Source organism: Halichoerus grypus, chromosome 9, assembly GCF_964656455.1.
Source record: "Halichoerus grypus chromosome 9, mHalGry1.hap1.1, whole genome shotgun sequence".
Lineage (NCBI taxonomy): Eukaryota > Metazoa > Chordata > Mammalia > Carnivora > Phocidae > Halichoerus > Halichoerus grypus.
In genome coordinates this window covers 90,260,209-90,286,383 of record NC_135720.1, presented here as the reverse complement: position 1 = coordinate 90,286,383, position 26,175 = coordinate 90,260,209, and the positions used below count along the sequence as shown (strand labels likewise).

General features: G+C 36.1%; 1 protein-coding gene across 9 annotated transcripts in view; it reads left to right on the top strand.

Annotated features, from left to right (window-relative positions):
- Positions 1 to 26,175, top strand: part of PHF3 (PHD finger protein 3) — an 84,869-nt gene extending 58,694 nt beyond the window's left edge. For 8 of the 9 annotated variants that reach the window (XM_078055172.1, XM_078055175.1, XM_078055173.1 and 5 more), the window contains 11 exons: positions 6,963 to 7,146; positions 9,842 to 9,989; positions 10,072 to 10,228; positions 11,772 to 11,888; positions 13,588 to 13,719; positions 14,720 to 14,855; positions 17,325 to 17,520; positions 18,030 to 18,177; positions 20,478 to 20,567; positions 22,691 to 22,886; positions 23,314 to 26,175. In XM_078055172.1, the coding sequence (XP_077911298.1) occupies positions 6,963 to 7,146; positions 9,842 to 9,989; positions 10,072 to 10,228; positions 11,772 to 11,888; positions 13,588 to 13,719; positions 14,720 to 14,855; positions 17,325 to 17,520; positions 18,030 to 18,177; positions 20,478 to 20,567; positions 22,691 to 22,886; positions 23,314 to 25,436 (3,627 nt within the window). In that variant the 3' untranslated portion in view covers positions 25,437 to 26,175. Of the gene's footprint in view, positions 1 to 6,962; positions 7,147 to 9,841; positions 9,990 to 10,071; positions 10,229 to 11,771; positions 11,889 to 13,587; positions 13,720 to 14,719; positions 14,856 to 17,324; positions 17,521 to 18,029; positions 18,178 to 19,029; positions 20,056 to 20,477; positions 20,568 to 22,690; positions 22,887 to 23,313 lie in introns of those variants that run through there. The other variant, XM_078055179.1, reaches the window with a different exon arrangement.

The window sequence follows — 26,175 nt, the reverse complement described above, 5'->3', positions numbered from 1 at the left end:
AGCCATTCTGACTGGTATGAGGTGGTATTTCATTGTGGTTTTGATTTGTATTTGGATTTGATGATGAGTGATGAGCAGTTTTTTCAAGTCTGTTGGCCATTTGGATGTCTTCTTTGCAGAAATGTCTGTTCATGTCTTCTGCCCATTTCTTGATTGAATTATTTGTTCTTTGGGTGTTGAGTTTGATAAGTTCTTTATAGATTCTGGATACTAGCCCTTTATCTGATATGTCATTTGTAAATACCTTCTCCCATTCTGTCGGTTGTCTTTTGGTTTTGTTGACTGTTTCCTTTGCTGTGTAAAAGCTTTTTATCTTGATGAAATCCCAATAGTTCATTTTTGCATTTGTTTCCCTTACCTTTGAAGACATGTCTAGCAAGAAGTTGCTGTGACCAAGGTCACAGAGGTTGCTGCCTGTGTTCTCCTTTAGGATTTTGATACATTCCTGTCTCATATTTAGGTCTGTCATCCATTTTGAGTCTCTCTTATATGGTGTAAGGAAATGGTCCAGTTTCATTCTTCTGTATGTGGCTGTCCAATTTTCCCACCATTTGTTGAAGAGACTGTCTTTTTTCCATTGGACATTCTCTCCTGCTTTGTTGAAGATTTGTTGACCATAGAGTTAAGGGTCCAATTCTGGGTTCTCTATTCTGTTCCATTGATCTATGTGTCTGTTTTTGTGCCAGTACCATGCTGTCTTGTGAGTACAGCTTTGTAATACAGCTTGAAGTCTGGAATTGTGATGCCACCAGCTTTGGTTTTCTTTTTCAACATTCCTTTGGCTATTTGGAGTCTTTTTTGGTTCCATACAAATCTTAGGATTATTTGTTCTAGCTCTGTGAAAAAAGTTGATGGTATTTTGATGGGGGTTGCATTGAATGTATAGATTGCTCTAGGTAGCCTAGACATTTTAACAGTATTTGTTCTTCCAGTTCATGAGCATGGAACATTTTTCCATTTCTTTATGTCTTCCTCAATTTCTTTCATGAGTGTTCTATAGTTTTCTGAGTATAAATCCTTTGCCTCTTTGGTTAGGTTTATTCCTAGGTATCTTACGGTATTTGGTGCAGTTGTAAATGGGATCAACTCCTTAATTTCTCTTTCTTCTGTCTCATTGTTAATGTATAGAAATGCAGCTGATTTCTGTGCATTGATTTTATATCCTGCCACTTTGCTGAATTCCTGTATGAGTTCTAGCAATTTTGGGGTGGAGTCTTTTGGATTTTCCACATAGAGTATCATGTCATCTGCAGAGAGTGACAGTTTGACTTCTTCTTTGCTAGTTCAGATGCCTTTTATTTCTTTTTGTTGTCTGATTGATGAGGCTAGGAGTTCTAGTACTATGTTGAACAACAGTGGTCATAGTGGACATTGTTGCCATGTTCCTGACCTTAGGGGAAAAGCTCTCAGTTTTTCCCCATTGAGAATGATATTCACTGTGGGCTTTTCATTTGTGGCTTTTATGATAATGTTGAGGTATGTTCCCTCTATCCCTACACTGTGAAGAGTTTTAATCAAGAAAGGATGCTGTACTTTGTCAAATGCTTTTTCTGCATCCATTGAGAGGATCATATGGTTCTTGTCCTTTCTTTTATTAACATAGTGTATCACATTGATTTGTGGATGTTGAACTGCCCTTGCAGCCCAGGAATAAATCCCACTTGGTCATGGTGAATAATCCTTTTAGTGTACTGTTGGATCCTATTGGCTAGTATCTTGGTGAGAATTTTTGCATCCATGTTCATCAGGGATATTGGTCTATAATTCTCCTTTTTGGTGGGGTCTTTGTCTGGTTTTGGGATCAAGGTAATGCTGGACTCAGAACAAGTTTAGAAGTTTTCCTTCCATTTCTATTTTTTGAAATAGCTTCAGAAGAATAGGTATTACTTCTTTAAATGTTGGATAGAATTCCCCTGGGAAGCCATTAGGGCCTGGACTCTTGTTTGTTGGGAGATTTTTGATTACTGCTTCAATTTCCTTGCTGGTTATGGGTCTGTTCAGGTTTTCTGTTTCTTCCTGGTTCAGTTTTGGTGGTTTATATGTCTCCAGGAATGCATCCATTTCTTCCAGATTGCCTAATTTGGTGGCATATAGTTGCTTATAATGTGTTCTTATAATTGTATTTCTTTGGTGTTGGTTGTAATCTCTCCTCTTTCATTTGTGATATTATTTTTTGGGTCCTTTCTCTTTTCTTTTTGATAAGTCTGGCCGTGATTTTATCAATCTTATTAATTCTTTCAGAGAACCAGCTCCTAGTTTTGTTGCTCTCTTCTACTGTTCTTTTGGTTTCTATTTCATTGATTTCTGCTCTAATCTTTATTATTTCTCTTCTCCTGCTGGGTTTAAGCTTTATTTGCTGTTCTTTCTCCAGCTCCTTTAGGTGTAAGGTTAGGTTGTTTATTGGAGACCTTTCTTATTTCTTGAGAAAGGCTTGTATTGCTATATACTTCCCTCTTTGGACCACCTTTGCTGCATCCCAAAGGTTTTGAACAGTTGTGTTTTCATTTTTCATTTGTTTCCATGGATTTTTTAAAATTCTTCTTCAATTTCCTGGTTGATCCATTCATTCCTTAGTAGGATGCTCTTTAACCTCCATGTATTTGAGTTCTTTCCAAATTTCTTCTTGTGACTGAGTTCCAGATTCAAGGCACTGTGGTCTGAAAATATGCAAGGAGTGTTCCCAGTCTTTTGGTACCGGTTGAGACCTGATTTGTGACCCAGTATGTGGTCTATTCTAGAGAATGTTCCATGTGCACTGGAGAAGAATGTGTATTCTGTTGCTTTAGGATGGAATGCTCTGAATATATCTGTGAAGTCCCATCTGGTCCTGTGTGTCATTCAAAGCCCTTGTTTCCTTGTTGATCTTCTGCGTAGATGATGTGTCCATTGCAGTGAGTGGGGTGTTAAAGTCCCCTACCATTACTGTATTATTATAGATGTATTTTTTAGTTTTGTTATTAATTGGTTCATATAATTGGCTGCTCCCATGTTAGGGGCATAAATATTTACAATTGATCTTCTTGTTGGATAGACCGTTTAATTATGATATATTGTCCTTCCTCATCTTTTATTACAGTCTTTGGTTTAAAATCTAATTTGATGTAAGGATTGCGACCCCAGCTTTCTTTTCTTGTCCATTAGCATGATAAATGGTTTTCCACCCCCTCACTTTCAATCTGGAGGTGTCTTTGGGTCTAAAATGAGTCTCTTGCAGACAGCATATTGATGGGTCTTGCTTTTTTTTAATTTTTAATTTTTTTAAAGATTTTATTTATTTGACAGAGAGCGAGAGAGAGATAAGTAGGCAGAGAAGGGCAGAGGGAAAGGGAGAAGCAGGCTCCCTGCTGAGCAGAGAGCCCGACGCAGGGCTCAATCCCAGGACCCTAGGGTCATGACCTGAGCCAAAGGCAGATGCTTAACCAACTGAGCCACCCAGGTGCCCCTGGGTCTTGCTTTTTTATCCAATCTGATACCCTGTGTCTTCTGATTGGGGCATTTAGCTTAGAGTAACTATTAAAAGATATGAATTAGTGCTGTATTACTTGTAAAGTCACTGTTTCTGTATATTGTCTCTGTTCCTTTCCGGTTTATGTTACTTTTGGGCTCTCTCTTCGCTTAAAGGATCCCCTTAAATATTTCTTGCAGGGCTGGTTTAGTGCTCACAAATTCTTTTAGTTTCTCTTTGTTCTGGAAGCATTTTATCTGTATTTTGAATGATAGCCTTTGGATAAAGTATTCTTGGCTGCATATTGTTCTCATTTAGCACCCTGAATATATCATGCCACTCCTTCCTGGGCTTCCAGGTCTCTGTGGATAGGTCTGCTGCCAGCCTAATGTTTCTACCCTTGTAGATTATGGACCTCTTGTCCTGATTTGCAAGCTTCACTATTATATGTTGAGGTGTTGACCTATTTTTATTGCTTTTGAGGGAGGTTCTCTTGTGCCTCCTGACTTGAATGCCTGCTTCCTTCCCCAGATTAGGGAAGTTCCTTGCTATATTTTACTCCAGTATACCTTCTGCCACTCTCTCTCTCTCTCTTTCCTCTTCTGGGATCCCAATTATTCTAATATTGTTTCGCTTTATGGTATCACTGATCTCTCGAATTCTCCCCTCTTGATCCAGTAGTTGTTTATCTCTTTCTCAGCTTCTTTATTCTCCATCCTTTTGTCTGCTATATCACTAATTCTCTCATCTGCCTCATTTATCCTAGCAGTTAGAATCTCCATTTTCGATTGCATCTCATTAATAGCCTTTTTGATTTCTACTTGATTAGATTTTATTTCTTTTATTTCTCCAGGAAGGGATTCTCTAGTGTCTTCTATGCTTTATCTTTATAATCGTTATTCTGAACTCCAGTTTTGACATCTTATATCCATACTGATTAAGTCCCTAGCAGTCAGTACTGCCTCTTGTTCTCCTTTTTGAGGTGAGTTTTTCCATCTTATCATCTGTCCAGAGAAGAATAGATGAACAAGAGAATAAAATACTAAAATGGCAACAATGACCTCAGAGAAATATACACTAAACAAGTTAGAAGAGACTGGAAATTGGGGGGGAAAAAAAAAAAAAATATATATATATATATATATAATCAGGTGAACAGAAAAGAGCAATACACTGGATCCTGTGTGTATTTTGGTTTGTTTGTTAGAAGACTAGATCCCAAAATTTTCAAGAAGGAAAACATATGTACAAAAATGAAATTAAATACATTGAAAGGATAGAATGTAACTGTAAAAATGAAAATTAAAAGACAAAAAAAGGACTATAAACAGACAGGTGAACAGAACAGAGCAGTGCACTATATCCTGAGTGTATTTTGGTCTTTGTTAGAAGAAACTACATCCCAGAATTGTAAGGAAAGAAAAACTTATATATCTATAGAAAAATAAAATTAAATACAGTGAAAGGATAGAATGTAACTGTAAAGATGAAAACTTAAAAAAGTTTAACAAAAAACAAAAAAGAAAAATAAAAAAGAATATGATCAGACAGGTGAAGAGAACAGAGCTATACACTAGATTCTGGGTGTATTTTGGTCTGTTAGAAACTGCATCCCAAAATTGTAAAGAAAGAAAAACTTACATATATACAAAAATAAAATTAAATTCAATGAAAGGGTAGAATGTAAGTGTAAAAATGAAAATTAAAAAGATTTTTAAAAGTTGATAAAATAAGAAATTGGTTGAGAAAGGAAAGAGAAAAAAAATTGAAAGTCTAAAGAATCATGGGAAAAACCATGAATTCTGTATATTATTTTCCCCTAGTACTGGAGTTTTGCAGTTCTCTGATTGGTAAACTTGGTGTTAGCTGGATGTTCTTGCTGATCTTCTGGGGGAGGGGCCTGTTCTCAGGTGTCATTTCCCCAGGCAGAATTGCACTGCTCTTGCCATGGGGCCAGGCTAAGTAAGTGGCTCTGGATTGCTCTATGTGACTTTTGTTTCCTGAAGGTTTTCTGTGCTGCTTTAGAGGATGAAAATGAAAATGGCAGCCTCCCAGTCTCCAGCCCTAAAACCCAGAACTCCCCCTTCCCCCCACCCCAGTTCCTCAGTGTGCCCTCAGGGAAAAGTAGTCAATCACTCTGGTCTCCCTGGTCTCTGGCTGCACTCTGTGCTCACCCAGACTGTGACCAGCGTTTCTGTTTCATGGCACGTGACCCTGTTTTGAGTCTCCAAACCCTACAGACTCCTCCAGCGCCCCCCTCCCCAGGGGGGGGTCTCGGGGTGGTTCTGCTGTTTGCTGGGCCCCTGCTCAGAGGTGGTCACCCGACCATGCTGCAGTTCGCAGTATATGGCAACCATGAGCTGAGAGCCCACTCCTGGGCTCCCTGATTGCAGCTGGCTTCCCTGCTCTGATGCCTGGGAGCTCTGACGCACTCAGGCACCCCCCAGTCTTCCTGTGACCCCCGAGGATCCTGAGACCACACTGTCCCACCTAGGTGCTTCGCCATCTGAGCACCTTTCAGGCAGGGATGTCCTTCACTGGAGCAGACTTTTAAAAGTTCTGACTTTGTGCTCTGCTGCTATATCACTTTCTGGTGCTGGCTGCCAGAGGCTCCCTCCCCCTACAGCTTATCTTCCCATATATCACCTCAGATTCACTTCTCCACATCTCCTGCCTTGCAGAAAGTGGTTGCTTTTCTATTTGTAGAGTTGCAGCTATCCTTTTCGTAGACCTCTGGTTGAGTTCTCAAGTGTTCAGAATGACTTGATAGCTGTCTAGCAGAATTACTAGGACCAGATGAAACTAAGGTCTCCTACTCCTCCACCATCTATGGAAAAACTTCTCCCTGTCTTTCAAACACTACCATGATGTGATTAATTACTTTAAAGGCTCTTAGAATTCTAGCTCACTAGTAGTTCTTTGTTGGTTATAATTAGGATGAGAGTAGCAGGTATTCTGATGGTTTGTTCTACTTTATGGAAGTTAAAATTGCCACTTGATACCGTGAGAATTTAAGTGATAAACTTTAGTATATGTGCTGCCGAAGCGAGCACTTAAGTGATAAACTTATAGGTGGGTATGATTTCATTTGTTTTAGAAAATAGTGTAAAACATAGATACCTATTTGTCCACAATCTTTCCCTCCTTTTTCCATATCTACAGCTAACTAAAAGAACTCTTACTATCTTATATCTGATTTTTTTTCTAATATCGTTACTGGGAAAATGGTATCCAAGTTTTTTAGTTCTCCTTTATAGGCTATTATGTGTTCTGCAAAATAGGTGCTTAACAAATGGATTTTGAATGAGAGAGTAAAACTCCTTTTTGCTATTAATTGAGAGTTATTTTTGTACATCTTAAAAAAAAATCTTTTAAATACTTATTAGGCTAAAGAATATAATGTTTGCTATCTTAATAGATTGTAATAATAATTAGGTTTAATTTTTTTCATCCACATACTCTTGAGCCTTGCTTTAGTAGTTTTCATTCTAATGAATTAAATACTATTTTTTCCAAGGAATCTGGTGAAGGCAAAAACTCATCAGACTGTAGAGATAGTGAAATAAAAAAATGGCAGCTAGCTCCTCTTCGAAAGATGGGACAACCAGTTTTACCTCGGAGATCCTCAGAAGAAAAAAGTGAAAAAATGCCAAAAGAGACTACAACTGTTATTTGCACAGGAGAAAAAGGTTCCAAACCAGGTAGTAAGATTAATAAAAATTATTATGTATTAATAAAGTTATATTTCATACACTATCAATTAGTGTATTTTAGGGAAATTTAACCATTTTAACATTTTAATAGCAATAAAAATAGTTTAGGTGATATTTCTTGAAATTAAAAACTATTGCTCTAAATTCTGGGAAGGACTAATGAACTTAGTAAGACCCCATCCTCATGGCACTTAAACACTAATAGGAGAAGACACAATAAGTAGACAAAATGGTGTGCTATTTTTACAGCGTCTAGGCACTGTGAAGAAAAAGTAAATGGGGTTAAGAGTCACAGTTGAGGAGAGTGGTGGGAGTTTGTTTTAGGTAGGAGGAGGTAAATTGTGAGGTGGGATTTGAAGGGATGGGAACTTTTTTGGAGGACTGGGTAGAGTGCAGTCTCAAGGTTTCAAGGTAGAATCAAGCTTGGTATTTGAGGAGCACGAGAGCCACTGTGGAGTGGTTAGACAGTAATACATGGGATAGAATGATGGTTGAGATGAGTTCAGAGAAAATTATGTGGGAACTTTGAGGCCATGACAAAGAGTTTATATTTTATTCTGAATGTAATGAGAAACCTTCAGAGGATTTTGTACAAGGTAATGATGGGTTACTTTCGTTTTCCTGTGAAGATTGGATTGTAGGAGAATAGGAGAGAACGAGGATAGTTAGGAGTCTGTAGTATCTTAGGAAAGAAATGATGGTAGCTTGGAACAGAGGTAGAGTGGAAGAATGAGAAATGGTCAGATTCCGATATATTTTATAGTAGAATTGGCAGAACTTGCTGGTGGATTAGTTATAGGTAGGTGAAGGAAAGAGAGTCTTAGCAGAGGATTAAATAAATGGTGCCATTTATTGAGAAAAACAGATTTGGGGAGGAAAATTGAAAAATTATGTTTGGGTGTTTTAACCTTGAGCTGCCTTTTAGGTACCCAGGTAAAGATGTTTGAGTAAACCTTTGGCTGATGAGTCTGGAGCTTAGAGAAGACTTAAAGGGGTGGTATATAAACAAGGGATTTATCAGTGCATAGTTATTTAAAATCATGGACTAAGATATAAACAGCTACAAAAAAAGTTTGATAATGAAGAGGCAGAAGCACAGCACTTGGGGGGCATATCAGCATTAGAAGTTGAGAAGACAAGAGGTTCCAGCAAAGGAGACTAAAAGATGGTCTGTGAGGTAAGAGAACTAAGGGACCATGATGAAGTTTCAAGAAGGAGGGAATGATCAATTCAGTGTTGTCTGGACATCTAATAAGATGAGCACAGATCCTATGTGATTTAGTGAAATGGAAATCATTGGTGACCTTGACTAGAATGGTTTTGGTGGAGCACTGGGGATAAAAGCCAGTTGTAGTGGTTTATGGAAGAATGGAAAGCCAGGAATCAGAGATCCTGATTAGTGTTTTAAAGAATTTTGCTGTTAAAGGGATCAGAAATGGTGTGGTAGCTAGAGGGATATGGGAGGTCAAGAATTTTTTAAGGGAGATATAGCATGTTTGTAAGACTATGGGAATGATCCAGTAGAGAGAGAGAATTTGATGATGTCTTTTAGGGGCTCAAAATCCATGAAGAAACAAGAGGGGATGGGATTTACATAGAAGGGTTGGTCATAGAAAAGGACAGCTTATCCATTTTAATAGTAGGGAAGATGATTGTATATGGTGGGAGGGAGGGTAGATGCAGGTAGGTTAGATTTGGTGATGGGAAGATGTGATAGCTGTCATTTTCCTGTTTTCTTAGTAAAATATGAAGTGAAAAAATCAAATGAGGTTGAAGTTGGGGAAGGAGGTATTGTTGGTTTGAGAAGAAAGGAGAAAAAAGTCTAAAATAGATATTTTGGGAGGTGGAGAGCAGATTTACTAGGAAAACTTAATAGGATTAGGACAGCAGATTGTTATCTACTTCAGATTTGTGGTTATAAATTTAAAGTGAGATCTGTTAGCATCAGTGTTTATTTTTCTCCAGTTGCCTTCAGCTGTTTGGAGGCTATTTGGCTTTTATCGGGGTTGTAGTTTTGCAAATGCAGATGTTTAAAGGAGAGACGATAAAGGTGTTTAGTATGCAAGAGTGTGGTAATGTTGGACTGTCAAATCAAAGTTGGTTATGTGGGAAAATGAGGACATGAATGATAAAAATGATAGATTTCAGAATTATTGGGGCAGGGAAGGGGGCGGCGGGGGGGGGGGGTGCTGGCTGGCCTAGTCAGAAAAACATGTGACTCTTGATCTTGGGGTTGTGAGTCAGAGCCCCATGTGGGGTATAGAGATTACTTAAATAAATAAAGCTTAAAAAAATGGGAAAAAATAAAATAGGAAAAGGGCATATGCGTTTCATAGCTTTAAGCCACTTTTTAGTCACTTAATTTGTCATTAAAATTCATTTAAATTAGAATTTCTTTTTTTTAATTGAGATATAATTGGCATATAACATTATGTTAGTTTCAGGTGTATGACAATGGATGTTTATATATTGCAAAATGATCACAATAAGTCTAGTTAACGTCTGTCACCATATATAGATTAGAATTTTAATGTCAGAAATATTTCAGTATGGAATATGGGTTCTGATCTTATTTCTAAATAGTGATTTTTAATCAGTCAATTTTGTTTATAAACTTACATTATGCATTAAAAAGGAAGATACCTTTTTAAAAACAATGAGTTTTGATAATTGTTTAAATTAGGGGCTCATGAGAAGCAAGAGCTAAAAAAGAAGAAAATTGAAAAGGGAATGCCTAATATGCATCCTCCTGCTACGTCTACTTCCAAGCCTTCTGCAGATCAGATCAGACAAAGTGTCAGACATTCTCTCAAAGACATTCTTATGAAAAGGTAACACACATTATTATTATAGAAGATTAAATAATATATGCTTCACATATTTGAAGAATAATTGACTTATTCTAATTTTAAGACTTACAGACTCAAATTTGAAGGTACCAGAGGAAAAAGCAGCAAAAGTTGCCACAAAAATTGAAAAAGAGCTTTTCTCTTTTTTTCGGGACACAGATGCTAAATATAAGAACAAATACAGAAGTCTGATGTTCAATCTGAAAGATCCTAAAAACAATGTAAGTATGTTTTGTTCATGTCTATAGATATCTATGCTTCCAGCTTTTCTGAATACATTGGAATTTAAGATTATAATACAGTAGATCTATAATTTATTTCTTCAAGTGAGACTGTCATTTTAATAGTCATTTGCTACTGAACTGAGTTATGAATTCTGCATAATGGTAACTAGTGTTATATAATGAGTGTATTAAAATATAAAATACTAAGTCTGCCTTAACCTGATTTATGTGAATTTTCTTTGCTTTATGTCCCTTATTTAATCCAACTTATTAAAAATTCATTCATTATGTATTCTTTAAAATTACTATTAAGCCAAAATTCATAACAAACACAATATTGCATATTGGTACTTCTGATTTAAATCTAAAAATAGAGTAACAGTCCTTAAGAAAATAAATTACATTTAGGTAAAAAAGAATACTATTTTAAAACATTCTGTTAATTTAAATATGATTTTAATTCTAAATATCTTTTAGCAGGGCGCCTGGGTGGCTCAGTCATTCAGCGTCTGCCTTCGGCTCAGGTCATGATCCCAGGGTCCTGGGATTGAGCCCCTCATCGGGCTTCCTGCTCAGTGGGAAACTTGCTTCTCCCTCTCCCACTTCCCCTGCTTGTGTTCCCTCTCTCGCTCTCTCTCTGTCAAATAAATAAATAAAATCTTTTAAAAATACATACATACATACATACATACATACATATCTTTTATCAGTGAAGCAAACATTACTTGAACTGTTAATCATTTCCTGGCATTTCTTGTTTGGGACTTAGAGGATATCTAAAAACTGTGTAAAACTCCTTGTATATTTGCTTAAGTTTTATAAGATTTTCACATAAGTGATAACAGTTCGTCAATTTGTATAATGATATTTGCAATAGATAGTATGTGAAATGAGGTATTTCCTTGAGGTATACTAACAGCTACTTAAGAAAAATCTACATGTACAATCCGTCATCATGGTCTAGGGGATCAGATATATTTTTAATTATATAGTCTGGAAGCTTTTCTTCAGTTAGTAAACATTTATTTCCTTTAGGTTTCTTTCTTGCAGTGGGTTCTTTGGTCTGGAGTCCCCTCTAAGCCTGTTAGAACTTAAACATATGAAATCTTAAAAATATGAAAGACCTCACATTCAGTAAAGTTCTTTTATGCAGTACCTTGCTATGCCGCAGGTTGGCTAATAAGACAGAGTGTGTGTCCTTGGGAACACTCTGAGAGTCTTTTTTGGTGGGGGGGAGTAGGGAACAGAGTCTCAGTACAATTTTTGGATAGACATAATGGTTCTACATGCTTCTCCACTGTGTGTTGATTTTCATATGAAAGATATATTTTGCTGCCTTAGATGATAAATTCCTAGAATACAAGGCTGTCAATAAATTTCCTGTAGTAGATAATATATAAATCATTAAACATTTGTAAATAAGGTTTCAGAACTGATTTTTTTATTACATCTTTATTTATTACAAGTTTTTATACAGCATTTCTTCTTTATTTTAAAAATGTTTTTCTCCTCCTTCATTCCCATTTTTAAATATTTCCAGATATTATTTAAAAAAGTACTGAAAGGAGAAGTAACCCCTGATCATCTTATAAGAATGAGTCCAGAAGAACTGGCTTCTAAAGAGTTAGCTGCATGGAGACGGAGAGAAAACAGACATGTAAGATTATCTATGAATATGGTGTTTGACTATATCAGAACCTGTATTTTTCAGCCATAGGGGGAAAATTATATATACACGGAAGTAATTTAACACAGAATGCCCAGTAATACAAACTTCCTGTTCTGTGCTTCTTATCCCCCATTAACTGAGTTCTTAAAATTCAGTTTTTGTTTTTCTTTGTCTCTGCTGCTTTTTTCTCATTTTTTCCAGTTATGAGAGTACATAATTAACTTGTATTTTGTTATATTTTGTAAATCAGAAAGATGGGAAAATAAGCACATCTTAATCACATCTGTACTTTTCAAGAACACAGTTTGAAGGTATTATGAATATTGGTAATTTGTAGCACTAGATTAAGTCAGATTGAAAATTTTATAGGTGTATAATTCCTTTCTGGTCATAAGTTTCAAAAGCCAAAAGCTCAGAAAAACAAGGTTTTCTTTCCCTTACACATTTATTGATAAAACCTGATCCAAATTGTCATGTATGAATGTTCATATTTGTTGTGGGCTTAAGTACCTCAGCCCCAGCTCATTGAAGTGTTATATAACATAAATAGTATGTGCACCATAGTCCATTTTTAAAACTAAAAAATTCTGAAAGTAACCAATGCCAAGAGTTTTCATTTGGGGGTTGTGAACTTTTAAATACCTTTAAAGATTAAGTGAATATGACTTGGGGTTATTGTGACAGTGGGATGACCACGTTATCTACTATTTTGATTACAGTGGCCTCAGAATATTAGCTTTTTATGCTAGAAAATACTGGTTACTTACAGTTCATATGAACTCTACATGATTTACCTGATTCTAAATACTTGCATCTCAGGCATTAAGCCTCCATGTAGGTCTTTTTCCCAAACTAGTTTGAAGCATGAGGCCTTGATTTGATATATTATACTTATTCATATAATTCTTCCACTTTCAACCTGTGTAATTTTTCCTTTTATGTTGAAAATAGTATCACCTCATCTTCTTTCCCTCCATATCCCAAATATGCACACGGCTCTCTTCTGCTTTGAAACTGTGGCTGCAAGTACCATCTGCTTTGGAGACCAGCTTGTTCTTTAGGGCATGTATCTGATTTCTTTCTTTAAAGGATGATTTGCACCTAACAAAGGCAAGATTAATGACCAGACCCATCTTTACCTTTCTTAACCCATTCCACTCTTGACTACTTTTCAGTAGTTTTTGCTACACTTGCTTAATATTTTGTTGCCAAGTTTGTTCAACTAAATTATCACTGTCACAAAGTATGCTTAGTCAGGAGACAGCTGACAGGGGACTACCTGATAATTTTTGGTGTTTGAATAAACTTCCATTATTTGGGGGGATGTTAAGAACATCAAATTAGGAATCTGAGGAAGATAATTCTCATTTTCCTGGTGGCAGCCGGTAAAAAACTAAATCAGAAAGCAGATAAATACCATGTTTCAACCCTTTGCAAATTACATTGCACTTTAGTTGCCTCTGGTTAAGTTACATGTGAACTTCTCAAGGCTTATAACCCCAGCACTTAAAATAGTCTCTGGCATTTGTAAGTACTCAATATATGTTTGTTGTTTGAGAGACCACCTAAAGATTAAAAATCATCTGTGATGTTGCTTTCATTTTTAGATAAGCTATTATTTAAAGCTGTACATTTGGAAATATGTGTACTTTAATTATGAAGTGTTTCTTTAAAATATTTCCTTTAGACCATAGAAATGATTGAGAAAGAGCAGAGAGAAGTGGAAAGACGACCAATCACAAAAATAACTCATAAAGGTGAAATTGAAATTGAGAGTGATGCCCCAATGAAAGAACAGGAAGCAGCCATGGAGATACAGGTAAAAATAATAAAAATGTCATGTTTTGTAGTGCTCAAAACATGAAGGTTCAGAAAAGATTTGTCTAAAATGTTCTTAAAGGTAAAAGAAGAATTTTTAACAATGTATATATTTTAAAGTAGTTCATTTTATTGGTTTCATGGTTTTTTTGAGTGTTTACAATATTGTTTCTCTGGTTGTAGTGTGCAGACCATCTGCATCACAAGCACCTGTTAAACACTTGTTAAAATGTAGATTCCTGGGCGCCTGGGTGGCTCAGATGGTTAAGCATCTGCCTTCGGCTCAGGTCATGATCCCAGGGTCCTGGGATCGAGTCCCGCATCGGGCTCCCCGCTCATCGGGGAGCCTGCTTCTCCCTCTCCCTCTGCCTCTCTCTCTCTCTCTCTGCCTCTTATGAATAAATAAAATCTTAAAAAAAAAAAAAAAAAAGTAGATTCCTGGGGTCTCTGTGATTTGGTGAATTCTTTAATAGGCCTATAAATCTGTAAGTGCTTCTTAGGTAGACTGTGGTGTGAGAGCTTGGTACAGCTTTTCTTATTTTCAAATATCAGTGAGGAAATAATATGAAATCTTGTTAGAGGCCTAAAGAATGATGTCTGAGTTTTTGCTCTACTTTAAGTAATAATTAGTATCTAGCATTTATTTTTTAAAGAAATAGTGAAGGGGGGGCACATGGGTGGTGCATTTGGTTGAGTGGCTGACTCTTGGATTCACTCAGGTGGTGATCTCAGGGTTGTGAAATTGAGCCCTGCATCAGGCTCTGTGCTCAGTATAGAGTCTGCTTGAGATTCTCTCCTTTCCTTCTGCCTCCCCCCCCACCGCTTGCTCACTCGCTCTAAATAAATAAAATCTTTAAAATTAAAAAAAAAAAAATAGTGAAAACCTATGAATGGAATAGTTTTCATTTTAGAAAAAATCAATATGAAATATAAGTTGATTTTAATAATTAGGGCCAAATTTTGTCTGCTAAAACTTTTTACTCTTTTTTTTTTTTTTTTAGGAACCTACAGCTAACAAGTCATTGGAAAAGACAGAAGGAACTGAAAAACTAAAAGAAGAGATTGATTCTATGTCCAAAGATACCACTAGTCAACACAGACAACATCTTTTTGATCTTAACTGTAAAATTTGCATAGGTAATTGGAAATTTTTCTTTCTGAAACGTTGCTTTCATTTTGAAAGAGAGATACTTGTATTTGTAATTTAAATAGGTTTTTGTTTTCTCTGAATTGGGGATGAGGTACCTGCTCACTCCCTTTGAGGAGTAGCACATTTTTTGAGTGGTAGTCTTCAGAGTTGAGTTAATAGTTTTATACTGTGGTATGGTTTGTGATCTAGAATTAATTATACTATCTAAGATCTGAACTTAACAACCCTGGGGCAAAAGGCTAGAATTTAAGCATTAGACTAGGCATCAGAAATGTTGGGCTGTTGTGATGGTACTGTCATTTATTAAGTGAAGGAGTAAAATAGCATTCATATTTTATTATCATATATAACAAATGAAACAAATCCCAAAATACCTTTCTCTAGCATTCTTCTATTTGGTCATTCATTCAATAAATATTTATTGAGTTCTTGCTGAGCACTTTCTGGTGCAGGGAATATAGTGGTGAAAAAGTCAGATCTTACCAGGCTTTAAGAGAAACTGTAACCTAGTGGGAAAGACAGGCAGGTGATGATTTGGATTACAGAAGTACAGTTATAAATGTATTTAGCTAGCAGAAAGACCCAGCCTAGACTGGGGCATTGGGAGACTTGGCTGAAGAATTGACATTTAAGCTGAGTCATGAAAGTTGAAAAGTAAGCCTGCAAAGAGAGAGGGGAAGACCATTCTGAATACTGGGAATGGCATGAGCTTGAAGTGAATTCGAGAAGAGGAGAGAGGCACATCATTTGTTTGAAGAGAGAGATATTTAGAGATCACATCTTGTAATATCTTTTTGCCTTTCAAATTTCAGATTGTGACTTCTTATTAGTAGTGAAACTAATTTAGTAAGTAGTTACTAGCATTTCAAAAACAAAGAAAAACAAAATAGAAAATACCACAGTGAACTGCACTTATAAAGATGAGTACCATTTTGTGAGACTTTAGTTTCAGTTACTTTTATAACAAAAATACATATATACACATACACATACATATATATACACACACGCATGCACACACACACCCACAGGGATGTGAGTGTGTGTATGTAAGTAATGGATCATGAGATAAAATATTACTTTATAGATCATGATCAGAAATGCTGAAAATCTCTTGTAGCTGCATTGAAGATTTTGGTCTTTTATCTAAGAGTGGTGGACGGTGACTAAAGGGTTTCTTAGCAAGGGAATGACATGATCAGATGGGAATTTTATGAAGATCTGTCTCTGACTTTGAGAAGAGATTAGAGTGGGAGAAGCCAGGAGAGGAAGGAGGGAAACTGCACAGGCAGCCTTTGCACTAGTCCAAGTAGGAGATGAAGATAGTTTTGATTAGAGTGATTAGAGTGGTCATTGGAGATAGAAATAAGTGGAGGCTTTGGAATACTCACATTAGGTAATATTGATAGATGTTGGAGGTTGACTAGATTTAGGGCATAAAAAATGGGTATTAAGGAAGAATTTAAATTATATTCAGTTTATTGTTAAAAATAGAGGATCAAGAATTTTGTAAACTCTGGACATGTGACTCAATTTTTATTTTTTTACTGTGGTATGCTAAGAAATGATACATACCTTGTTCAGTAACATGAAAAATTGTTAGGTTAATCTGTTTGCTGCCGTCCATCATTGGATTAGAGGCTAGATGAAATGTATTACAAATTAAGTAATTTTCCTATAATAAAAATAATCCTATCTACTCAAAATTCTGTTTACATATTTTACAATCTGTACAGTGATAAAGACTTAAAGGCCAGAATGTTTTTAGACTTTGTTATTCTTAAAGAAAGCCATCCATGATGTAATAGTATTCTTAAGTACACCCATTTAGTTCTGTCTTAATAAAAAATACTCTTAGTTATTTCTATTAATTTTAATCATTTCCGTGGTAATAGTTTAGTAAATTTAATGGTATCACACAAAAACATTTGTTAAACACTACTAGACCTAACCTATTTTCAGAAAGTTTGATTTTTTTTCCCTTCTTGATGTGATAGCCTAAAACCAATGTCATTTTTTAAACTTCACTAATATTTTTCATGTTTAGTAACTAAGCACTGCACTGCATTTATGTCACGAGCTGCTGCTATATATGTAAAACAAAGTAGGATACAGAGTTGTTTTACTCCGTTCTTCTCAAGACTTGGAATTTGGTGTAGTTTAGTTAAAAAAAATTGCTAGGGTATCAAGAAACTGACTTTAGGTTCTAGTTATAATGTTTCCATCTCAGCTTATCTAAGTTGCTTAGTTAGCATCCTCTTCCCCTAATTTTTCCCATCAATTAGAGAGGTATAATACAACACAGTATGAGAGATGATAGTTAAAAATTACCCCAGGAAATCTTAAGGTTATGCAACAATTCAGTCAGAAAAACAGTAACTTTAGAAGCAAAATGGATGAAGTTATAGAAATTTCAGTTTACAAAAATGATCTATTTTCATGTCGTCTGGTGTTAGGTCGAATGGCACCACCTGTGGATGATCTTTCTCCAAAAAAAGTTAAAGTTGTTGTTGGAGTATCTCGTAAACATTCAGATAATGAAGCAGAAAGTATAGCAGATGCATTGTCTTCAACCTCAAATATTTTGGCTTCTGAATTCTTTGAAGAGGAGAAACAAGAGTCCCCGAAGTCAACATTCTCTCCTGCTCCACGGTAATATTCTCTTAGCTACAGTTTCTATAATAATCATTATAGATCTTTGCCAGATTATACTTGGAGGTCTTCAAAAACAAAAAGGTAACATATTTCTTCGGAACCTTTCTTTTGAGAAAGTAACTGTACCCTCTAAAACATTAAACTAATTGAGATAAAAGAATAAGACTCAAAATTAATTTAGAGATTTGAGTCTGTATGTGGGGACTTGACTTTAAAATTCCGTTTAATTATGTTGGTCCCAAGAGGCAAGAGATAGGTCATTTAAGAAAAATTGCTTGTACTTCTCTGTACCTTCATCTGAGCCACCCTGGAAGGACGATTTTGAAAACACGACCATGTAAATATGAATGTAGTTTTTTATAAAGTGAAAATCTCTTTAATGAATAGTCTTTACGTATTTTGGCTTTATTGACATGCTAAAATAGAAATAATTGATGACTTAGTAGAAAATGGATTTATTCATGAGCAGATCTTTAAGGCTGAAAATTTTTAATGTCGTATTTTAGTCCAGAGATGCCTGGAACTGTTGAAGTTGAGTCTACCTTCCTGGCTCGATTGAACTTCATCTGGAAAGGTTTTATCAACATGCCTTCTGTGGCAAAATTTGTTACCAAAGCCTACCCAGTGTCTGGTTCCCCCGAATATTTGACAGAGGTACTGTGAACTTTTCTGCCCCTTTCTGCTCGTATTAACATATGTGTTTATAAAAGCAGTAGGAGAGAAAACAATATTATAAATAATAAAAATATTAAATGATAAATTTATTTTCATTCATAAGAAAACTATTGACAGTGATCCTTAAACCATTCAATTAATGGAACTATTGAGTTCACAAATGGAGTTTTTGAACTGTAGATAACTGTGTTCTGAAAGTTTTAAACCCACATGTCCTATACTTTAAGATGCGCTTTCCTGTGTCAGGGAATTAAAAATTAATGAGAGTCTGCATGGATAGCTTAAGTTTTTCTTTAAATACAGACTTGATAAAAGATTGACCTACTTAGTATGGTCTTCAGTATTAGCCTGTCAGGAAGATTTTTCCTTGTTAACAGTTCTTCTCATTCTCCTGTTGCTTATGTGTCCCAACTGCGTGAATACAGTTCTTCCTGCCTCTTTCTGTGAATGAGATGCAGGTTATAGTTGAAACATTACAGCAAGTTGACAGTCTCATGAGACCAATGACTGTAGTTGCTGCAGGTACCCTTGGTTTTATACCTGCAGGAATAGGAAGGAATATTTATGGAATATTAATTTAGAATATTTATGGAAATATTTTTGGAAAATAAGCAGCTATACTATTATGATAAATGAGAAAATATGACATTTTTGAACTATTTTGAAGAAAGTTGTATTTTTCTGTGTTTATGCAGAAGGAAAATAAATCAGTACACGTGTACTGTATTTTTGTTGAGATTATATTTTCTATTATATTACTTTTCTTTGTATTCGGCTGAAGTGAGTTTATTTTTTAATTTTTTAAAAATATTTTATTTATTTATTTGACAGACACAGCCAAAGAGGGAACACAAGCAGGGCGAGTGGGAGAGGGAGAAGCAGGCCTCCCGTGGAGCGGGGAGCCAGCCTGACGTGGGGCTCGATCCCAGGACCCTGGGATCATGACCTGAGCCGAAGGCAGACGCTTAACGACTGAGCCAACCCAGGCGCCCCATTTATTTTTTAATTTTAATTTTTTAAAAATATTTAATAAATTATTAGAGCACATTCTAAAAATTTTTATTTTTTTAACATTTATTTAATAAATAAATAATTATTTATTAGAGAGAGAGCACAAGCCGCGAGAGTGGCAGGCAGAGGGAGAGGGAGAAGCAGGCTCCCTGCTGAGTGCAAAGCCTGAGGGGAATAAGCAACTTGAGCCACCCAGGCGCCCCTAGGCTGAAATTAGTTTACATGTAATATGGCTTAACTAATGTTGATCAGTTTATTTGTTTAGCATTATGTTTTAATAAACAACCTAATTATTACTTTTACATATAGTTTACTTGGCAAGTAGTATTTTAGAAACATTGATTTTATAAGAGGAAAATTAAATGGACCCATGATGATCTTCTTTTTGAACAAATCTGTTTAGAGATGTAGTCTTTGACCAGTCTGTGGTGACGAGAACTCTTTTAAATGGGAAAGAAGTCCTAAACAATGGAATTTGATTTTAAACAAATTACTCTCCTTTCTAAGCCAGTTTCTATGTGGTTGCTTTCCCGAATTCTACCTCTGCTTTCTGCTTATTTTTAGTTTAGGACTAAAATCCCAAATAAATATTTAAAGTAATTAATAATTTAAATAAACTTAATATCAATTAATTGTGCTTTTTATGAGTTTTCTCAGCTTCTTAGAAAAATAGAAACATACTGATTAGTTTTAAATATTTTCAGTTACACACTTAACTGATTTTATGTATAGTCATCTATTTTCAGAAAGATTCTGCAATTTAAAAAAACGAATTTGCATTATTACAGTGTTATTCTCTACTGTGTAACAATATGTGCTATAATTAAACTTAACTTTTGAGATGCAGCTGTTAATGATTAAATGATATCCTTGCCCACTACCACCAAGAAGAGGGGGCGGGGTAGGGGGAGGTCAGAGAAGAAAAACAATCTCTAATATTCTGAAATCTGTTGTGTTCTTTCTGGATTTTCAATGTGTTGTATGCTTGCCACTACCCTTTTACTGTGCCTGTCATTCCTGCTGAGAACTGACATGACCTCAGATTTGATCTCAGTTGTATCTTGGGTACCCACCTTAGTTATTTGGAGTTGACATTTGAGGTAAAGCCTGATTGCTGCCCCTGTACTTTCTTATGTTCTGTGATGCAAATCTTTTTATTTCCTTGTTTTTTATTACCATTTCAAATTAGTCTTAGAGCTAAATTTAAATGAATTATGACTATTATACTATATTTTGTATATGATGCTCACCTTCCTTTTTTACTGTAGGATCTACCAGATAGTATTCAAGTAGGTGGCAGGATATCGCCTCAAACAGTTTGGGATTATGTTGAAAAAATTAAAGCATCAGGAACCAAGGTAAGGAAAATTTCTTTAGTTATACCAACATGAGAGAATATTTGAAAAGTAAATCACTGAGAGTTCTATATGCAGGGTACCCTGGGCGTAGGAGCCAATACAAATTCTATATCTACATAGTATTCCTGACAAAACTGAACTAAAGCCATTTGCTAAGGTGCAAAACAGCCCAGCATTCCTTTGGTGGGTTTTTCTTTCCTTCTGGTATGCTTTCTTAGTGATTTCTGTGTCAGTGTTTTGGAAGAAATGCTTTAGAATTAAGTATTGAGATTCCTCCTGGAATTTTGCCTTGCTTTGATTATAGACATTTGTTGACTTAGGGCATAGCCTAAGCTGCTGCAACAAAGAGACCCTAAAAGTATAGAGGCTCAAAGAATATAGAAATTTATTTTTTTTAATATGTCAGTGGTTCAGAGTAGTTCTGGGGCTCTGATTCTACAAGATCATTCAGGGACCAGTCTCCTTCTGTCTTATTATTTGCCTATTTCCAAGAGTGTTATCCTTATCAGTCAAATGTGGTCAAAGCTGACTTATCAACTCATGTGGGAAAAATGGAAGAATGCCTGTCTAGTTGTTTTAAAAGCAAGACCTGGAAATTGCTGTTATCCTTTCACTTCCTCTAACTTCCATTGGCAAGAACTTTTTAGTAACATAGCCTTATGTAAGCTGCTAAGAAGGCTGGGAAATGTAATTTCTGGAAATGTTGTCTCTATTGGATGGTGATGTGCCCAGCTAAAAGGCTTCTTTTTATAATAGGAGGAAAGGAAGAGAATAGATGGTTGGTGATCATTAGTAGCCTCTATCACAATATTATTTTTTTCTTTTCTCTCTCTATATTTTCTATCATTTCTTTAATGTGTAGAACAGTACTACACAGGAAAATTTACATTAGAAGAAATTGTTTTTCCCTCCAAGGATGATAGTACCTAGCATATTACAGACATTCAAAAAATAAATCTTAAATAAGAGAACATTAATTTTTTATCTTAAGATTAGACACGTCTAGTAAGATTAGAAATAATCCAGAATGGATGATCTCAAGATAAAAAGAATATGTATTTTTCAATAATTGATTTTAGAATTTAAATTGATACAGTGTTAGAATACAAGTAAACTTTGAAGCACTATAAAAAATGTTACAATATGTATTTGCTATCACTTTCTCATGACAGTAAAAGTCATCGGAAAGCATTGGTATTACCCTTGGACGTTTTGGGAATCACTCTTGATCTACCCCATATATTTCTGCCTAACACTTAATAGTATGCCTCCTTTCTGAACTGACTGAAACACTATAATAGTTGTTACCCCTAAAAGAGGACAGTTTAGATGACCTTTTGTAAGAGGTGGAGCCATAGTTTAGCTCATCTGTACGTTTTCTTTAGGAACTTGCATCAATTTAGGCTTTGTAGCAGTTCTGGCTCTCTCCCTTTTGACTACCTTTATGAAAAGGCATCCATTTTTTTTACATTACCAAATTAATACTACGTTGGAACTCTCTTTTCTATTGGAAACAAAACCTAGAACCCAGAGGCACACAAATAAGTTCCCAAGTAAGCCAAAGGATTCTACAAAATTTATGGCCTTTGTGTATTTGAGGTCTTTCACACAGCCTCTTTTATTTCTAAATCCAGTCCCTGTAAATGGGATTTTCAGTGGATTTGAGTGTTTTTCTGTATGTGTACATGGCAGGGTGGTGGTGGTAGGTGATACTAATTTTCAGTATGCTGAAAACACAGGCAGCCCTTTGTGAAGGTTGTAACATATAAATATAAAAACATATAAACATATAAATGAGATAATGTAGACACCAAAAGACTTGGGTTTAAATATGTTCTCTATCACTGAAAGTTGTGTCACCTTGAGCAAATTAATTACCTTGGACTCAGTGTCTTATGGGACACCTTCAGATAAAACAAATCTGTCAGTGGACTCAGCGAAGATCTTTTCCTAAGAGTTGCTTCCCTTTACTATTTTTATCTGCATTTAAGTTGGTAAATCATGTTATTTGGTAATCATCATAAAATTTACTAGATTATTACTATAATTGAGAAATGATATTTAAAACCAAGCTGTTCTTTAGGTTATTATTTTAAACAATCATTTATTATTTTCTTGAATAGGAAATTTGTGTGGTTCGCTTCACACCCGTAACTGAAGAAGATCAAATTTCTTATACTTTGCTGTTTGCATACTTCAGTAGCAGAAAGCGCTATGGAGTAGCTGCTAACAACATGAAGCAGGTTAAAGATATGTACCTTATTCCTTTGGGTGCTGCAGATAAAATTCCACACCCTCTTGTGCCTTTTGATGGACCTGGTAGGTATATATTTTAATAATAGAGTATGAATAAAATAAAGTGGGAGGTGAGACCAGAGTGACAAAATGGACTCTGCTTTCTTTCTCAGGATCCAGCCCTCTAGAGCTGACTTGACAGGGGCAGTCACCCATTTAATAGGCTGTAATAAGCTGGATGCAAAAATGTACCCTTTATTGTAATGGTTGAAAATGACTGTTTTTATTTTATTTTTTTTTAAATTTATTTAACAGAGAGAACGTGCATGCACACAAGTGGGGTGGGGTGTGGCAGGCAGAGGGACAGGGAGAAGCAGGCTCCCAGCTGAGCACGGAGCCCAACATGGGGCTCGATCCCAGGACCCTGGGGTCATGAGCTGAAGGCTTAACTGACTGAACCACCCAGGTGTCCCGAAAATGACTGTTAATTGATGTTTTTTATTTCATACAGGGCTTGAACTGCATAGACCTAATCTGTTGTTGGGCTTAATTATCCGTCAGAAACTGAAACGGCAACATAGTGCTAGTGCTAGTACTAGTCACACAGCTGAGACTTCTGAAAGTGTACCAATGGCTTTGCCACCTGATAAAAAAAGTAAAATAGATGTTTCCACAGAAGAAACACCAGAGGAAGAAAATGACTTTTTTAATTCTTTTACAACTGTATTACATAAGCAGAGAAATAAGCCTCAGCAAACTCTTCAGGAAGACCTTCCAACAGTAATTGAACCTTTAGTGGAAGTCACCAAACAGGAGCCACCAAAACCTTTAAGATTCCTTCCTGGGGTATTGATTGGCTGGGAAAATCAGCCTTCTACTCTGGAATTAGCAAATAAACCTCTTCCTGTGGACGATATACTTCAGAGCCTTTTGGGCACGACTGGTCAGGTATATGAACAGGCTCAATCAGTGATAGAACAGAACACTCTCAAAGAAATTCCATTTATAAATGAGCAAGCCGACCCCAAAGCAGAGAAAATAGATAAAGTGGAAGGAACTGATGGTGAAGCCAAGGAGGTAAAGGTTAAAGTAGATGATCTCTCAGAATCTACAGTTAATTCAGTAGTAGTAGGAGAAGAAACATCAGTAATGGGGTCTTCCATTTCTCCTGGACCTTTGGCAAGTCTTAGCCTCAGAGGTAAGCCACCAGATGTTTCTACAGAAGCATTCTTAACAAATTTATCAATTCAGTCAAAACAGGAGGAAACTGTGGAGAATAAAGAGAGAACATTAAAAAGACAGCTGCTGCAAGATCAAGAGAATAATTTGCAAGATAATCGGACTTCAAATACTAGTTCTCCATGCAGGTCTAATGTAGGAAAAGGAAACATAGACAGTAATGTCAGTTGCAGTGAAAACCTTGTTGCTAATACAACAAGGTCCCCACAGTTTATCAACCTGAAACGGGATCCTAGACAAGCAGCAGGACGAAGTCAGCAGATAACTGCTTCAGAAAGCAAAGATGGAGATAATTGCCGGAATGGAGAGAAACACATCCTGCCTGGTCTGTCACACAAGGAGCACTTAACAGAACAAATCAATGTAGAGGAAAAGTTGTCTTCTGTAGAGAAAAACTCATGTGTTCAGCAGGGTGAAAATTCAGGGGTTGCACAAAACTCACCGTCGGTAGAAAACATACACACTTCTCAAACAGAACAAGCAAAACCCTTACAGGAGGATATTTTAATGCAAAATATCGAAACTGTGCACCCGTTTCGAAGAGGATCGACAGCAGCAGCATCTCATTTTGAAGTTGGAAACACATGTCAATCAGAATTTCCTTCTAAAAGCATCAACTTTACTTCCAGAAGCACCAGCCCCAGAACAAGTGCAAACTTTTCACCCATGAGGCCACAGCAGCCCAACCTTCAGCATCTCAAGTCTAGCCCCCCTGGATTTCCATTTCCAGGGCCTCCTAATTTTCCCCCACAAAGCATGTTTGGATTTCCACCACATTTACCACCCCCTTTACTTCCCCCTCCAGGCTTTGGCTTTGCTCAAAATCCCATGGTTCCCTGGCCACCTGTTGTTCATCTGACAGGCCAGCCACAACGTATGATGGGTCCCCTTTCACAAACATCAAGGTATATAGGCCCACAAAATTTTTACCAGGTTAAAGACATTCGAAGACCAGAAAGGCGCCATAGTGACCCTTGGGGTAGGCCAGATCAACAGCAACTGGATAGGCCATTTAATAGGGGTAAAGGAGATCGACAGAGATTTTATAGTGATTCACACCATTTGAAAAGAGAGCGACATGAAAAGGAATGGGAGCAAGAATCTGAAAGGCATAGACGCAGAGACAGAACCCAAGATAAGGACAGAGACAGAAAAAGCAGGGAGGAAGGGCACAAAGATAAAGAGAGGGCACGGTTATCACATGGTGATCGAGGAGCAGATGGAAAAGCAAGCCGGGATAGTAGGAATGTAGACAAGAAACCAGATAAACCTAAAAGTGAAGACCATGAAAAGGACAAAGAACGAGAGAAAAGTAAACATAGAGAAGGAGAAAAGGACAGAGATAGGTACCACAAAGATAGGGACCACACTGACAGAGCTAAAAGCAAAAGGTAAAATTTGCAGGCTGCTTCAAGATTACATTTAAATAACTGAAATGTTGTATCTTAAAAACTTTGATTGCCTGCTAGGATTGTGCCATCTTTTAAATTTTTAATATTGGTGGTTTGCAGAACAATAAAATCTGTGTTGGTGCAGAGTGCTCTCTGTATCAGTGCCCATCATCCCTTCTTCATACCAACTGTCCCTAGTTATAGGAATTTAATATTTTTAAAAGTTTTACATTGCTGTATATTCAAAGATTTGTTTTATTAATATGCAATAAAGGCTTAGAAATTTTAGTTTTATTCCTTACTTGGTAAATATGGTTAACTATGGAATATATTTACTGCCTCTAGTGAATGTCCTTTATATAATGACTAATTTGAGAGTAATGTGTGCTCTGTAAGTTTGTTTTAAATTGCACTGTTTTTAAAGAAACTGTAGAGGAGCAACAGAAAGCCAAGCAACTTCATAATCAGATTATATTAATCATTTAGTTGAGCAGTTTTTGACTAAGAATCAGACGCCCAAGGGAGTACTTTTATTGCTTTAATCTGCACTCATTGAAGGCATTTATTACCATATACTACAACTTTGTGGTAGGCCATTTTTTTCCTTTTCATTTTTGGCTCTTTGGAAACTTGAATACTTAAGCTTGTACATGATCTTGTGTTTTGCTATCCTTTTTACTGTAAAATGTAAATATTTTAAGGGATATTTTGATTCTAAATATGATAAAAGAATTTCTCACCTA